This window comes from Priapulus caudatus, unplaced genomic scaffold (genome assembly GCF_000485595.1).
Source record: "Priapulus caudatus unplaced genomic scaffold, Priapulus_caudatus-5.0.1 Scaffold265, whole genome shotgun sequence".
NCBI classification, from domain to species: domain Eukaryota; kingdom Metazoa; phylum Priapulida; class Priapulimorpha; order Priapulimorphida; family Priapulidae; genus Priapulus; species Priapulus caudatus.
The window spans coordinates 128,247-144,940 of record NW_014577326.1 but is presented as its reverse complement, the minus strand read 5'-3'; the positions used below and the strand labels follow the sequence as shown (position 1 = coordinate 144,940).

Sequence of the window (16,694 nt, the reverse complement as noted above, 5' to 3'; positions counted from 1 at the left end):
GAGAGAGAGAGAGAGAGAGAGAGAGAGAGAGAGAGAGAGAGAGAGAGAGAGAGAGAGAGAGAGAGAAAGAGAGAGAGTTAATGTGTAACGCAACTCTGGCATTACAAGACCCAATGTCAAAATGGCACGTTTCTGTGTCGTGAATAAACAGTATTAAACACCCATAGAAAATACCTACTAATGGCAAGCAGACATTCGTCTGTGTAAATTAAAAATATAAAACATGCACAGAAGCACTTTCGGTTTAAATATGTGTTAAATAGGAAGGCACAATCGTAAGATACATTTATAGAGTGAATGAATTTGTGGCCAAACTTTAATAGATGGTAACTGTCCTTTTGGAAAATCAATGACAAGTTACCAAGTGGTCAGTCATCAGCACTTGAATTGTGATTTTTTTTTAACTTTACGCAGAACAATTCTGCACTTGTCAGTTACGATTGCAATACAGATATATTTTTTTAGTGCAACTGTTTTTATGATTATTGCACCACAGCAGTTGAAAAGGCTATATGTTAATAACCACAAAATTGATAGTAAAACCTGATTGTGGGTAAATCACAAATTGTGATGATAAGTGGGATATATGTTAGGCAGAAACCTACCAAGCTACACAATGCTGCAGTTATGCATAGAAAATAACCTTTCCCCCACTGAAGCACGCATTGCAATATAATAGAGCTGAGGTTACTTATTTCACTTTTCCCAAATTGGTGTATCTGAGAATTAATACTATAATTTGAACACAACTGCTCTCAGTATCTATCAGCCCTACAATGCACATTTAAAATCAGAGAAGCTCACTGGCATTTGCCTTGCAAATGTTATTACTAGTACTTGCTGGGTATGCATCACAGTTAGAGTTATTCGCAAGCTGCCCGGATCTGCTGCCGGCCTCATCGTCACACTTCTCAAACTTGGCGGCGCCACCCGTCGTGCTCGAAGACTCTGCGATTTCGTTGCCGTCAGAGGAATTATGCGAGATGTGGTCGAGCGATTCGTAGGAGTTCATTCGGCGGTAGTCGGCCACCGTCTGAAATAGCTGGTCCTGTGCGATGTGCTGCACCATGCCGTCTGGTCGGATGAAATTCGGCGAGAGGCGGCTCGGAAGCTCGTGTGCGGAATGGTCCGCCCGCGTCGCTGCGGCGGGCAGGTGGTTCGAGTAGCGCACTGTCAGAGCACCGGCTGTCCCCTCGGCACACAGCGCCATGTGTTGCTCCGTGTCCTCGCTGAAGCATGAGATTAAGACGCAGGGATTCATTATTGCAATACGAGGCATGCATGCATGGCCTGCATGGCAACCAGCCGCATACACTGAGATACTGTCGTATGGAATTGAGCTGACAGAATAAATACGCTGCCGCGTGCACGATTTGTTTCTTACTCAAAAATTACATGCGCATCTACACACAAATGAAAGTGTCAATGACACTGTAGCTCACCTTGGGTGTGATAGAAGAGGGAGGGGGGATATATAAAGCAAGAGTATATATGGGAGAACTCCCATTATTATATACACTTGATAATAATATATGCATAAGTTTTGATGATTGATCTGAGTCTGAAATCTTGACGAGAGATGGCGCTACGCCTAAATGGTCGCCATTTTGGTTTTCGAATATCGTGCAAATAAAAACAATAAAATATTCCAGTCAAATTACTGTAACGAAGAATCTAAAACACAATATTACACGTATATAGGTATGATTGTAGAGTTGTTGACCAGTTAGAAGAAATAAACGTAATAGGTCATTTTCATCTCTCCCATAGGAGTAACAACAGTTTTGGGCTAGCCTTACACATTCACATACTAAAATCTAACAAAATCGAATGAATTTAGATGGCCATTTTCATTTTTGCCAAAAAGTGGGCGTGGCTCGAAAGTTGGTAAACTGGCATGCTCCAAAATAGGAAGTTGAAACCTCTCCCATAAGAGTAACAACTGTATTCAATTTGAAACATGTGGGTCAAACGGTTCTTGAGTTATCGTTGACTGTAGGCAGACACTGAAATGCATTGTGAAATTGCCAAAATCTACCTAATTTGCATAATTAAAAAAAAAAAATCAAAACCAGTGTGATATGTCTTGGGGCCAGTTCTTATTCATTCACATACTAGAAATGAGCAAAATCCGTTGAACCTGAATTGACTTATGGCCATTTACATTTTTGCCAAAAAGTGAACACGGCTCGAAAGTAGGTCGACTGACTGCTCCAAAATAGGACGTTCAAACCTCTCCCATAGGAGTAACAACTGCATGCAATTTGAAACATGTGGGTCAAATGGTTCTTGAGTTATCGTTGACTGTAGGCAGACACTGAAATGCATAGTGAAATTGCCAAAATCTACCTAATTTGCATAATTAAAAAAACAAAAAACAAACCTGTCTGATATGTTTTGGGGCCAGTCCTCATTCATTCACATACAAGAAATGAGCAAAATCCATTGAACCTGAACTGATTTATGGCCATTTCCATTTTTGCCAAAAAGTGGGCGTGGCTCAAATGTAGGTCGACTGGCGTGCTCCAAAATAGGACGTTCTAACCTCTCCCATAGGAGTAACAACTATATGCAATTTGAAACATGCGGGTCAAACGGTTCTTGAGTTATCGTTGACCGTAACCAAACGTTGACGGATGGACGGACGGACGGACGGACGGACGTACGATGGACGACACCCCATGGCAATAGCTCATCTTGACGATGTCAATGCGAGCTAAAAACAGTCACATTAATTCTAAAATTGTATTTCACGTTAGCCACAAATATTCGGGTTCAAAAGTGCAGCCACAAGTTTAGGCTATACTTTCGTATTCACATGAATGAGTTGGTAGCTCAGGGTAACCACAGTACATACACCAAGGAGAATCTTGAAATGCAATTAAAAGAAGTGCGCGTGACTAAACACGTACAAAACGACTCCGAATGTCAATTCCAGCAAGCTTTTCAGATTGTACAAGGTTGGTCTGAGGTCTGGTGTTGGCATCCCAAGGTAAAATCCCAGCTACAAGGAAAATATAAATGAACATTCCTGCAAACCATTCACGTAAAAGCCACATGGTAATGCGTAATGCTAAAACGAGTTTTATTTTACAGAGCATATGTTTTAAGTTAACAATATTAATAACCGAGACAATATGACTTGTAACTCTCATCAGAATGTCTATAATTGCACACTACTTAGCTGTACGAAATGTAAGCTTTCCATAACCAAATAAAGCAGAATTTACCTGAGCAACGTTCTTGTTAAGAAGGTATACGCCATAGTTAAATACCACCTTATCCTGTCCCTTACTGTATAATGGAAACCTGGAAATTCACACACACACATGCACAAAGAGATTAGCGGCATTCCTTTCACTTACACAGCGACAGCAAAAGTAAAATAAAACGATTTCTACCATTTAAAAAATCCGAAAAATAAAAACATACAATACAACAGATAGACAGTGAACATGAAAATTATGCAGAAATACTATAATAAAATCCATGAGATAGCCCCGTATACATAAAGTATCATGGTAATAACATATAATGTCGAGTTGTGGCCAACCATCATTAACAATCTTGGCCCTAAATATTAATGTTTTTCATTTTTCATATGTGAGACAAGCTCAGAAATAATGCTTCATTGCCATAGCCGGGGGCTAGCCAGTTACCATATGACTGGGATATCCCAACTTTATTTTCACTTGTGTTGCGACAGTAATTAAAAATTTGGTTTTTGATCTGCGATTGCAAGAAATTCATTTTTTGCCCACCTGAAACCCCCACCCCACCACCCACCTGCAATGCTGACTGATATAACATATACTGTTTATTTCATGTTTTTTAATAACAAACTGAAGCGCTAATGAACTCGAGTCACTACTCACTCCCTGTCATTTTCGGATAGCTTCGGTGTGACGTGGTCGCGTATGATCGAGTGGGAGCCGCGATAGGCGATGGCGTAACGCAGGGGTACAGTGAGCAGCTTCGAGAGCATCAGCACCATGTGTGCGACATTGCCCAGTGCCGTCTCTATCATGATCTCATCCTCCCCTACAAGAAGCAGCGTGCAAGCGCGTCACGTAATGCACCGATCGTCGCCTCAACACTCCCCACGTTCCAATTTTACTCAGGAGACAGCGGAGCACGTAGCATGAGTTGGCTCTAGAATATACCTGCGCTGACTTTGTAAGTCAATAATCATTTCGATTTCCAGTTAGGTTTTGCTATTAACAAATGCAGAGCAGATGAGGTTACGTACATAGAACTTATTTGTTATATGAAAATATACAAGAGAATTGATAGGAAAACGATTTTCACAACCTAACTGAATAGCAGCACACTAGATGTAAGAACTGAATACAATTGACAAAATCTGAGGCCTTCACTCCACAGTAAAAATAGTAGATTTGATTCCATTTCAATTAAATTGAGGTTGCCTGGAGAAATTTATATATATCGAAAAATTCTGTGATCTAACAATGAAAGAGGACTAAACCACTGATTGATAAATACACATAACATAACATATATAAAAACATACACACTGTTTGATAAATATCAGAGGAGTTTTACCTTTCAGCTCAACATTTCATACCTGCAAAGTGTTCCGAATTCGGCAAGCGAACACCACATATCGTGTAATCTTTTGTTCCTGGAATCTAAAATTGAAGCACCACACTAAAGCAAATATCATTTGGAAATAGTGATTTGCTGTGTAATAATATATATATATATATATATATGTATATATATATATATATATACAGTGGACCCCCGAGATACGAACGGCTCGACATACGAATTTTCAAGATATGAAGGACCTCCTGTTGAACGTAATGTATTCGACAAACGAATAAAATTCAACATACAAACGTGCTCTTTCGGTGAGTCAGTTTAAGTACGTGACTCATTGAATGTGGTTGCACTCTCATGATTGCACTTGCTGTACGTAAATTGCTGTACGTCCTACATAGGGTTCGAGATAAAAAAAATTCGAGATACGAACAAACCTATAGAACAAATTAAATTCGTATTTCGGGGGTCCACTGTATAGATATATATATATGTTCATGCTATTGACTTGTGTAATATTTTATATAATGTCAAACACCAATACTAGTGAATTGTAGTCCTCTAAGTCTAAAAATACTTCTTATTGCATATTATTATGAACCCGATGTACATTAAATAAAAATAAGTTCATGATAATAAACGTTTATCATTATTATTCTATTATAAACGATGAAATCAGCCCAAGTTATTATGTATGTGTATGTAATGAGAAAATTTTCTGTAGATTTCATTTATCAGTTTTTTGGCAGATGTGACACCAATTTTGCAGATACAAAGGCAAGTTTGCTATGATTTGCATTTTTGTCTACAAGTAAGATAAGGCATTATACAAGTAGCTGATTACTACTAGCATGACTAGAAAGCCTAAGAAATTGAATTACTTGAGTATACTGCTATGCATACTGCATGGTCGAAGCTCTATTGCATATGGTCAAGAGTAGATAATAGCAAAGCGTGAGACACCCGATTCCCGCATTTTTAACCGATTTTTCTCATCAAAATTTGCCACCAATAAAGAAGCAAGTGTATACGTTCCTCAGCTTATTATGACCAATAATCACTCACCTTCGCGGTTCTGATATTCGTTTACATAAATTTGCTAACGTATTGCTGTAAATCGTAATCTTGCACGAGCTGAATTCCCACAATTTACCACAATTGTGTAGACGTGTTAAGACAACTTTTGAAGCTATAGTGGCGCCAATATTTAGCAACAGACGGTTTCCAAATCATTCATGCCCCGATAGGGTTGAGAGACAATTTAAATTTCGAATTTTGATTTAAAATTGTTATTATCTACTCTTGATATGGTATACGATATACAATTATCTATTCTTTATCATATTTAGCACTCTGATCATACTCACATGTAAAATGGGATATATTTCACAGACTTCCGATATTAGCTGCCTCCTCCTCACCATTAGTTGTGCCGAGATCTTGACATAGGTTTCTCTTTAAAAAAATGTGCCCAAGTGTGATACAGCACTACAGAAATAATATATACATAATACTATATTATACACCACACATGAGTAATCAATTTTCTGTATTGTGATATTCAAATATCATGAGTAATAACGGAGTGCACGTTTATCTAAGCTTACTGCTCTCTACATCATGTAGCGCTGTTAACACCATGTACTCCTAACCTAATATAAGAACAAATAAAACTGCAATTAATTATTGTTTCTATTATTGCACTTAACACTGACCTCGCAGCTCGGAAACATTTTCTCATCTCCATGAGTGCCGCTTCATTCTCTGACAACTGCTCGAATCTGTCTGCTAAGGTAATCCCTGCAAAAAATTCAATCGGTTTAATATTTATCCTGACAATAGAAATCATAAAAAAACATATAAAGTATAAACTATGACAAGCTTTCTTTACAAAAATTGGAGCAAAATCATATCTTTTGAAGTATACTTCTTAACCTTTCGAAGAAAACCTTATTATATGATTTTATACGAGTATTAAAAATCATTGAATAAGTTCAAGCTTGTGAGTGCATACATGCACTTGACGTGTGTGGCTACGTGTATCTATAAAATGCAATGATAAATAACAACATGCAACTGCTCCTCGTTCCAATTTGGTTACAATTAATGATATGACTATGGCTCTAAGAAAAGCTACAGCTATCTCTAACCAAGTGAGCTGAAGAGCCTGAAATGTAACAGTTGAGAAAAGTATATTACGCTTCTCCTTGAGTTGACACTTCCTTCGAGACAACTTCTCCCGGTCACTGTGTAAATTGGATGCGCTTATCTTCAGCTCCTCTGCAAGAAGATTAACACGCATTGCCACCTTTTCCCTCTCGCTTTCCTGCAACATATTCAAGATCAACTCTTACCGTCTGGATAAGTTTGATTTATATTATGAAAAATTATCATGAATCACAGAGCAACATTCCCTCAACAAAGCACCGGGAGTGAACAAAAACAAACCCGTTTTGTTTTTGTTTTGATTTGCACCTGAAAGAACACTACAATATCAGTGTCACAGGCAGTACGACAGGTAGTGTGGGTGGATTACCTCCAGTGTTATAGCCGCTAAAAAAAACTACATAAGTTGACACTTGGAATTTAGTCACAAAGTCGCCTATTAAACACATACCATTGCTTCCTTTTCCTCGTACAGTCGAAGCCTGTCTTCTATGGAAGTAAGAACTTTGTGCGAGGAGCACTGGGTCTGCACAATTGCTCGCTCCACTGTGCGTATCCTTCACAACACAAACGCTCAATGGCTTCAAGTAGCAATTTTTAAACATTCGTCAATTTTTAGATTACAACATTGGGCAGCATTTCAGATGCTATTTCGTTTCTGTTCCAATGCACTAAAGTTCCAACAACATGATCAGTCACTCTACACGTACATTTTATTCTGAACCAGAAAGAAGGGGGAACATTTACAGAAAAGGGCTACGGCATTTCCTTCACCTATGCCCTTAACAATCAGAGTATGTAGCCACAAATGTGAGCTTTCTTTAGCAGCCACCTATAGAAGTTACCTCATCATTGTCGTTAGGTCATAGGAGTGCTTTGAAATGCTGACATCATTCACCAATGACAGCAGCTCGGTATCTTCTCTATCTGATACACCTTTCTATAAAAATAATACAAGAAGAAAATAAAAGAAAGGCATGCTTATGTGATTGCAGTCTATCTAATTCCATGAGAACTCACTTGTAGGCGAGGTAGAGTGAATTGGGAGTAGACATACTTCTCTGGTAGCTATAAATAATAATGGGCCGAGAAAATTCCACTGCCTGTATAATACTGGTATATAGTGCAGCATTGTATTCACATTTACAGTACACAATATCATTTATATTAATTCCTGATTGCTCTTCAATCAGATTTCATAATTCAGGATGCTCACCTTTGTCTGTTTTGAATCAGTATAGTATCCCCGAAACATACCAAAGATTATAGTGTTCTTCTCATATCTGGCACCATCCTTGTGTAACTGAAAATATGATGCACAATGAAACTTGAATGGTTAATTTCTTTAGATAGGAAGATCAACAATACAGTGACATTTGGGAGCTACCATTGACCATTGGACCTCTTATGCTTCTGCATGATTTCCTGCAGAAAAGATGGCAGTACGATCATTCCTACAATAAGAAACTATAGCTTGGTAATATTCTTAGAGAATTTTAGTGAAATAGTCAGCACAGTCGAAAAAATTCCTAGACAGCAATCATTCTACTTCTAGTTACTTGATGGTCATGATACACATCTTTTCTTGTAAACAGCTAAAATCTTCATTCACAAAGCAGGTTCTGCTGGTTTACAGTCCAAGTGCACAGCTAAACGAGCACTATGCTTGTACATTTTTGTTCCAATTAAGTTTCTGTACCATTAATTTATAAACGTTTTCACACTGAAATAATTGGCCTAACAAATTAATATATATATATATATATATATATAATATATATATAACACTCACCTTACTGCATGCATAATGCAGGGACGGTAACTGAACAGTACACTCGATAACCAGCATAAACTCGTCTTCCACTCCACCCCACACCCTAACGGTAAGAGCTGATCTTCATTAAGGGAAAAATAACTTTCAATTTTGATGATCACGCAGTGAATTGATTAGAACTTTTGCATTTAGGACTAGTAATGCCAGTTGTATCGCCACCGTATACAAAGTTTAACTCATACTCGGACACATGATTACATCAACGTTGATCAGAATACTCATGAAATGACTGATGTAGAATTAAAGTCAGCATATGCAAATATTATGTATGATAATTACATTTCTCTCAACTGATTACAATCTCTTTGAAAGATACATGAATTTGCAATGTTGGCATCTTCCGTAAAGCAGGTGAAATCAAAGCTTTTCCATGTGGGATTCTGCAAAAAAAAATGCAAAAAGATCAAAACCTTTAGTGGATATTGCTTAACCATTCAATAACTTATGTCCACAATTTTTGGATACTATAGCACTTTCTCTCTCTCTCTCTCTCTCGTGAAGTTATTTTTACTTAATTCTATTTCCGACATTCTCCTTATTATAATATAGGTTATCAATGTCTATTATATAATCTGTGCATAACTATTACTAGTATTACATTAGGCAATTTCGATACCATAGTGATAACTGAAGCACAGAACACAATAAAGAATTTTACAATTAGAATTTGTGCAGCTTTGCCAGACTGCCACCTACCAGGGTGTCTTGAATTCTCTCGCTTGTATAAAAAGCTGTAAATATACAAACAATTAACTTCATGAGAACATATAGATATGCGAATAAGATACATGTGCTTTTAGGAACTATGCACTTTCATTGTTACATTATAAATAGATCAAAAGAATTCACCCATTTTTTTAAGCACAGAAGAATAACTTATATTCTCAGGCAATTGAATGTAAATTTTCACAAGAATAACTAGATAAGTTCATAACCACTCAAATTAGTGACCTGGTGACTTGCTGTTAGCATGAAGTGTGAAATATGTCTGCAGCAGATTCAACTTCTGCCCTATAAACTTTCTAGCTGCGATGTTTCTCACTGCAATCATATTCAGGTGCCTGACACGTCGCTGCAAAAGAAAAAGTCATTACTCGTATATATCGTATATTGAGACCGAATTCTACAGTAAAATTGATATGCAGGTTTCATTACCTCCACCAAGAGGTTGGCAGGAGGTTATGTTTTCACCGGCGTGTGTTTGTTTGTTTGTGGGTTTGTGGGTTTGTGGGTTTGTGGGTTTGTGGGTTTGTTTGTGTACAGCCTAATTCTCTAAATTTTCTAAATTTTCAGGATAGGTCAGAAATAGGCTAACTTAGAATTGATGAGATTTTGGTGGTGATCCGGATCCAATTAATTAATTAATAAAATTTTCAAGATACGTCAGAAATCGGGTAACTTAGAATTGATTACATTTTGGTTGTCATCCGGATCCAATTATTTAATTAATTAATTAATTAATTAATTAAATTTCTCACAGTGACAGAATTCAGCTGCCTTGGCGGAGGTCTGTGCTCTCCGAGTGCTCTAGTTATTTATGTAAATGTCAGAACAATACCACAGTACGTGAGCATTAAGCACAAAATTACCGATTGACTTCCCTTGCTGGAATCAGGGGAATTTCTGAAATCCCTTCTTTCATTTTAACATACAGTGAAACCTCGTTTATCTGGATTACATAGCAGGGTGTGTTCTGATAACTCAAAAGGCAGACTGACCAAAACATTATTCCAAGAGGTAGACACTTATGGGTAACACAATCAGGAGTCAAACTCAGAATGACTGGTAACACTCTTTTTAGGCATCACACTCACAGTCAGAGGTGACACTCAGTCACAGGTAGCAAGCACATTCACTTACGCACATTCACTTACGCACATTCACTTACACACATTCACTTACGCACATTCACTTACGCACATCCACGTTCACGTTTTTCACATTCGCATTAGGTTTGGTTCACCACCACAGAGTCACACTAATTCATTCGTGACACTCAGTGATTGGTCAAATTCAATTACTCATGGGTGAGACTCAGTCATTTGTTACACTGATTGTCACTCGTTAATCACGATGTGTATCACCATGTGATGCAGATGTTATGAATCATGATATCATATAAATGACTATTAAAGTATTAATTGATTATTAACCTCAACGTACATCTTTCTATTGTCACTATTAAAATAAATTCTGTTTAAAAGTATGTTCTTCATGTTGTATGTTGATATAAAAAAAAAATATGTATGGCTGTATGACTGGCTAGGAATTAAAATACATATATGATTTTATACAAGTTCCTTGGTTTATAACCCTAAATCCCCCTTTCATATTGTGGATGCAGGGCTCGAATTAAGCGACGAGAAGGGCAAGGCAATTTTTTTAGGGCACGTGAGAAATCACCTTGAATTTTCTCTAAAATGGAAGGGCACAGAGGCAATTTTAAAAGGCACCAAGGCAACTCTCAAAATTTGAGAAGGGCACCAAGGCACTTTTGTAAAATAAAGGAAAACTCATAACAAATTAGTACATCAACATCGTCTTGCTTTTAATGTACAAAACAATATGCCCCCATGTAAGCTTACACCGTAACACCGACCCTTGTACCCCTCTCTGCTAATAGAAGTACAGTAACAATAAATTTTATATGCCCGCTATCAGGAGTGAATAATTATCCGATGCTGTTATTATTCCCTCCTGCGACTATCGGTTTTAAGCTCATCATTGCAACTACAGCACGCACGCGCACGTGTTATGTTGATTCGACTAAAAACGAAACTAGGGCAGCAGATTAAAGGGCACCGACGGCAATTACACAAAAGGGCAAGGCAGGTGACTGCCGTCGGTCGGGTTGGATTTTCAGGGTCAGTACGGCAATTGATAGGGGCACCGACGGCAATTGCCATCGGTGCCGTCGGTTAATTCGAGCCCTGTGTGGATGTATTGATATATGAGAAAACAGCAGGATACAAATAATGTGTGATGTAGCAACATAGTGTGATTATGATCACGCCTATATATTGAATGAAATAAGTTAATTGGATTTCGTTAAAAACTGTGAATTAATATTTATCTTGTGTTAAATCCAAGAAATTAACTTACTATCGTTAGTAAGTTAATTTCTTGGATTTAACACAAGGTAAATACTAGAATGATTGTACCAGAGAGGGACTAATAATACCCCCCCGGCTTCGAGATGTTATGGTGCCTGTATGTGTATTGTAGAATTTGTACGAACTTGGCAATTTGGCAACTGAAATCGTGAGTGTAAACACAAAAGTCGTGCGTCCAACCGATCGATAGCAGCGAGTCGGGAAATTAGAACATGTTCTAATTCACCGACTCGGAGCAAGCTTTTTTAGCCAAGTGGCAAAACAGAGAACAGCAATCAGGGGTGTGTCCCTTCACCCTAGGGGGAGAGCACGTTTTTGCTTTAGGCGCCACGCTGGGCATGTAATACATGCAAAAATGCGTATCCGCGTCGACCCGCGCGCACGCTTCGGGCCAAATGTTGAAACGTTTGCCGCCTCGCGGTCGATAACGTAAGAGCTTTGAACATACATAGAGGTTGGTAGAAAAAAGAAAAACGCCAACTTGACTGCATAAAACCGTCAGTGTAAACCTAGCTTTAGAAATCATCCACTAGATGGCGTTGGCATGTAATATATAACCAAATGGGTTTATTTACGGAAAACGGCCATAAACCTTTCAGAAAATGTCGGACAAAAAAAACTACATTGGGTACTGGTGATGTGTACCAAATACGGTTGAAATCAGTCCAGTACTTTTCAAGGAGATGTCCGGACAAATCTGGTGGCGGACAGATGGACAGACAGACCAAGCGTTTCCAGAATACCCCCCCCCCTAACTTCGTTGGCGGGGGTATAATGAATTCATATGCCTATATATTGTTCCACGTCTAATGGTAACACCCACATGTAACAGACATGGCCATGGGTAACATTCCCAGTCATAGGTCACAATCAATAACAGGTCACTCTCATCGTTCATAACAAAAATTTATACCACAACACTAAGGGGTCGTTCACAATTATCAACATTTTCACAAGCGTACAAATCGTACGCTGGGGGAGAGGGGGTCAATGCCCGCCGCACGCTTTCAGCATTCCCAAAAAATGTCGATCCATTTCCAGCGCCGCGCGCCCCAACCGGCATCGCGCTCATCCTCACGCCGAGCCCTGGCCGGCCCGCGCCCCGCACGGGCCCGCTGAACGAACGAACCGATCTAGATAGCTAGCAGCCGAGGGCAGTGTAAACAACCGGAACGATGGCGGGCAGTAGTTCTAGCCGCGCTGGTGACCTGGATCAATTGTTCCAGGGTTTGCATGTAATTCATATACATCTATCTCTATGTAGAAGTGTGAAAAAAAATCAACATTTTTCTTCGTACACTTTTAGGGGGGAGGGGGGTCTCAAAAAAGTGTACTCTTTGTACACTTGTGAAAATGTTGATAATTGTGAACGACCCCTAAAACTACTATAATTTGGCCAAATTTGACCAGTTATAAAATCACACGACATGCATTCATAGACATAATAAAATTGAAATTACAGCAGCACTAATGAGAAGGCACTAGGCATGCTGCAAAGATTCCTGCCAGGATGCACTCACACATTCCTGTACAGCCCTGTTATAGAGTAAAAGACTGTGTAGGGAAGGGCTCAAGATGTGGCTTATGGAGTTTACTGATGGTAGCTTAGAACGTATTTGCTCAGACCCTAGTACCCCGTAGCTTTTTCCTATGGTCACTGATCTGTCAGGGTAGAGTGAGAATGCACCGCCTACCTAAAACCTGGAAATTCAATGACACCAGCTGGTGTTGCACTCCACGTCATCATCTTGAGGGGTATCGCAAATTTAGACTTGAAAGGGAGCTTTGCCTTTATGAAGATACCTACCCTGACATATCACGTCCGAATGAAAACGTGGAGGGGTACTAGTGAGGGGTGCACTGGATCCAACTTTTTAAGTTCCGGCCAGAACTTGAAAAAAGTTCCGGCCTGAACTACCTGGCCGGAACCGGAACTTTAGCTGGGAATAAACTTGACAGTTTTGGCCCAGTATTGCGCAAACTCACTCGGCCTGAACGAAATATCATTAGCAGGCACATCACTTAGGCGAGTAGGACAATGCTCAAAGTTCTAATTACAGGATGGTTGTTAATGTTAGGGGTATGAATTAGCTGCTTACAGTGCATAATTTGCATAATTCTGGCATCTCATTCACGAGCGAATTCTGTGGCAAAACCTGCATGTTGCAGTATCCCTGGTTTTAGTCTATTATTTTCAACTAACGGACAGATGCGATTCCTGTGGCTCTAAGAGTATTTGATTTTGAAAGAAAATCTTATGAATCACCTAACATCAGTTAGGTTCAGTTCAGTTAGTTAGCCAATGTTCAAGTGGCAAGCGTTTTTTGGGCAGAAAAGTGTGAAGTTGTTAACACTATATTGTCAGCAAGTTTACTCTATTGACTCTCAACTACATTCAGTGACTAATCTTTTGATTTTGATGGCGCTTGTAGCAGAAATGAAATTAGGAAAAAGTTCCGGTTCCGGCCGGAACCGGAACTCTGAAAAATTAGAGATCCGGCCGGATAGTTCCGACCGGATCCAAGTTCCGGTGCACCCTACTAGCCTCTACTCTCTAGGGTCAGAGTAATGGTAGCTGTTCCGGATATAGATACTATAATTTAACCAAGCACAAGAGTAGGGAGAGACATGACTACTCTTGTGTTGGGTTATATTAGTATTATTTACTGTATATCTATAATGGATAGTGTAATCCCGGCTGCTCAATTCCTAATCCTAGTTTGGGACCCAGGACCGGTTCAAGGATACAAGAGCTGCCCACAATTCATTTTCGCTAACGTATGACATGCGCTATTAGTATTAGTATTAAAACTAATCTGGGGTGCTAAAATAGTAAATTGCTTGGTAATTATATATACAGTTCGACCTCGTTTATCCGGCCACGTCGGGACCGGCACCCATCCGGATATGCGATTTGGCCGGATATGCGATTTATGCTCAAATACAGCATTTCTATGCAGTTCAGTAGGGTTTATGCATGTGATAATGTATTTGTGCATGTGATAGCCGTATATTTATACATGTACATGTACATTGGCGTTTGCTCTTATGGTAAGTGTTTGTTTTGTGCATGTGATAGCTGTGCGCTCTTACGTCACGATAATCAATGTGTACATCGTGCGAGCATCATTGGTACATTGCGCGAGTTTTGAGCGAGATTTTTAGGTGGAAATGAATGAAAAAACAGAGAACATACACTGCGAGATCGCGGCCGGTTAATAGAGCCTTAGAGGTTTCCGGATAACTGGTGGCCGGATAAACGAGGTCGAACTGTAGTCTGTAGCGATATTTAAGTTTTATTAGTGTGAGTCCATGTTGATAGATAAGTGTTAAAAAGCCTGATCATTTTGCGTTTTGGGGATAAATCTTTGGTCAGACCAGGTGGAGCATTTGGATAGATTACATCTATGGCAGAATGTACTATAGCCCTGCGGCAGCGATCCGCGGGCTATAGTACTACTAACTGAGTACTAGTACTATGAGCTAGTTATAAATTATAATTTATATATAGAGACGTGCCAACGATTTTGTCATTCACATGTCTTTGCTTGTGATAAGTTCATTACCTGTAATGGAATGTAAGAAATAGCAGACTTCTCTGATCCAGCCATATTTATGGCAATTTCTAACAGTTAATTTGATGATGTTTAGTTACTTTATAAACACGGGAAATATTAAACGTAACATTTGCAACAGCTACACAACCCTCATCCACCATATTGTATCGGTACTGCTGCGGCGATATTAGACTGGTCCGCGCTCGACAGTTCCACTCGCGGTACACGTACGTCTGCGTAACGCGAGTAGAACTATTGAGCCCGGACCCGTCTACAGCGATATCTAATGTGTATCGTAGTGTATCGAACGTCGATACGGATATATACAGGAGCTAATAATGACAAATAATTTGTCATTATTAGCTCCTGATTATATCTTTATACAGGCCCGTAGCCAGGGGGGGTTCGGGGGGTTCGAACGACCCCCCCCCGGCCCCAAGCCAAAAAAATTATTTTTTTTAATTTGCAAGAATTTCACCTCAGGTCGCTCTATTTTAGTGTAATAATTGCAAAATCTCCATATATAAAGATATAATCAGGAGCTAATAATGAAAATTATTTGGTCGATTTATTAGCTCGCTGATCTAATATATATTACTGGAGTTCGTATCGTATCGTATCTATTCTATGTATGATATGGTATCTTCCCTTAGGCGGCCAACCGCCCAAGCGATCTTGGGATGCAATTTAGTCAACAGGGGCCATCTGTTTACCCGGGGGAGTGTTCTAGATTGAAAAAACCTGGTCAAACCGTGAAACTCACCGAAAAATCCGCTGAAAAACCCGTTATTTCGCGTCAAGTCTTCACATGCAATTCAGCATCACTGCACGGAGTGCTGCCACACACAGAAAAATGATGACTAAAATTTCTCATCCATCGGCATCTATTGCGTGGTATTATAGTGAAACCGAAGAATACTAAAAACACCACAAACAGGAGGATGGTAATTAATTTTTCTGCCCCCTCACCAGGCTGCTGTCTATTTGGGAAAACCAAACCGAATACTAAACTAAGCCACCCAGTCACCAACCAGTTCCAGCAGAAGCAACATAGACCCAGTCTGAGAGGTATGAGCTGCTAAACAGTTACCTACGTACCCTTGAGGTTAGGACGCGTAACAAGGTGAGTAAACTTCTGTTTATAATTCAAAATTTCCCCACTCGCTGGCCTCTCGCTGAGTATACGTATGTATCAAGTTTTGTTATTCATCTGACGGATCTCGACAATGCATTTACCATTCCAAAGCTATGCTTATCTCATTCAGTACAATCCTTGCCGCAACGGGACGTCTGCTGGCTCCATTTGCCGTGGTGTGTGTGTCGGGTTGCGTTGCGTCCGTAGGTGCCCGTGCGGTGCGTGTGTGCGTGCGTGCCCGTGCGTGCGTGTGTGTGTGTGCACGTTGTGTGTCGCGTGCTGCGTGGTGCGTGATGTGGTGCCGTGGGCAGTGGTTGAAGTGCAAC

General features: G+C 39.5%; 1 protein-coding gene across 2 annotated transcripts; it reads right to left on the bottom strand.

The window, feature by feature from the left end:
• Positions 1-16: 16 nt before the first annotated feature.
• LOC106808290 (UV radiation resistance-associated gene protein-like) lies at positions 17-15,390 on the bottom strand. Of its 2 annotated transcripts, XM_014810943.1 has the most exons (16): positions 15,243-15,390; positions 9,515-9,635; positions 9,260-9,294; positions 8,880-8,943; positions 8,522-8,619; positions 7,946-8,032; positions 7,575-7,669; positions 7,181-7,286; positions 6,763-6,889; positions 6,279-6,363; positions 5,931-6,018; positions 4,586-4,649; positions 3,876-4,041; positions 3,231-3,309; positions 2,913-3,004; positions 17-1,229 (listed from the first exon to the last, which is right to left on the bottom strand). In XM_014810943.1, the coding sequence occupies exons 1-16, from the start codon at positions 15,285-15,287 to the stop codon at positions 791-793; spliced, it is 1,791 nt and encodes a 596-aa protein (XP_014666429.1). In that variant the 5' UTR covers positions 15,288-15,390; the 3' UTR covers positions 17-790. The 2 variants fall into 2 exon arrangements, with proteins under 2 accessions (XP_014666429.1, XP_014666430.1); XM_014810944.1 differs by lacking the exon at positions 9,515-9,635.
• Between the last annotated feature and the right edge of the window lie 1,304 nt (positions 15,391-16,694).

Coding starts and splice junctions, on each gene's coding strand:
- LOC106808290 (XM_014810943.1), bottom strand. CDS start 15,287: ATGGCTGGATCAGAGAAGTCTGCTATTTCTTACATTCCATTACAG. Junction 9,295..9,514: donor TGCTAACAGCAAGTCACCAG/GTCACTAATTTG, acceptor GTATATTTACAG/CTTTTTATACAAGCGAGAGA. Junction 3,310..3,875: donor CTATCCGAAAATGACAGGGA/GTGAGTAGTGAC, acceptor GTGAATTTCCAG/GTTTCCATTATACAGTAAGG.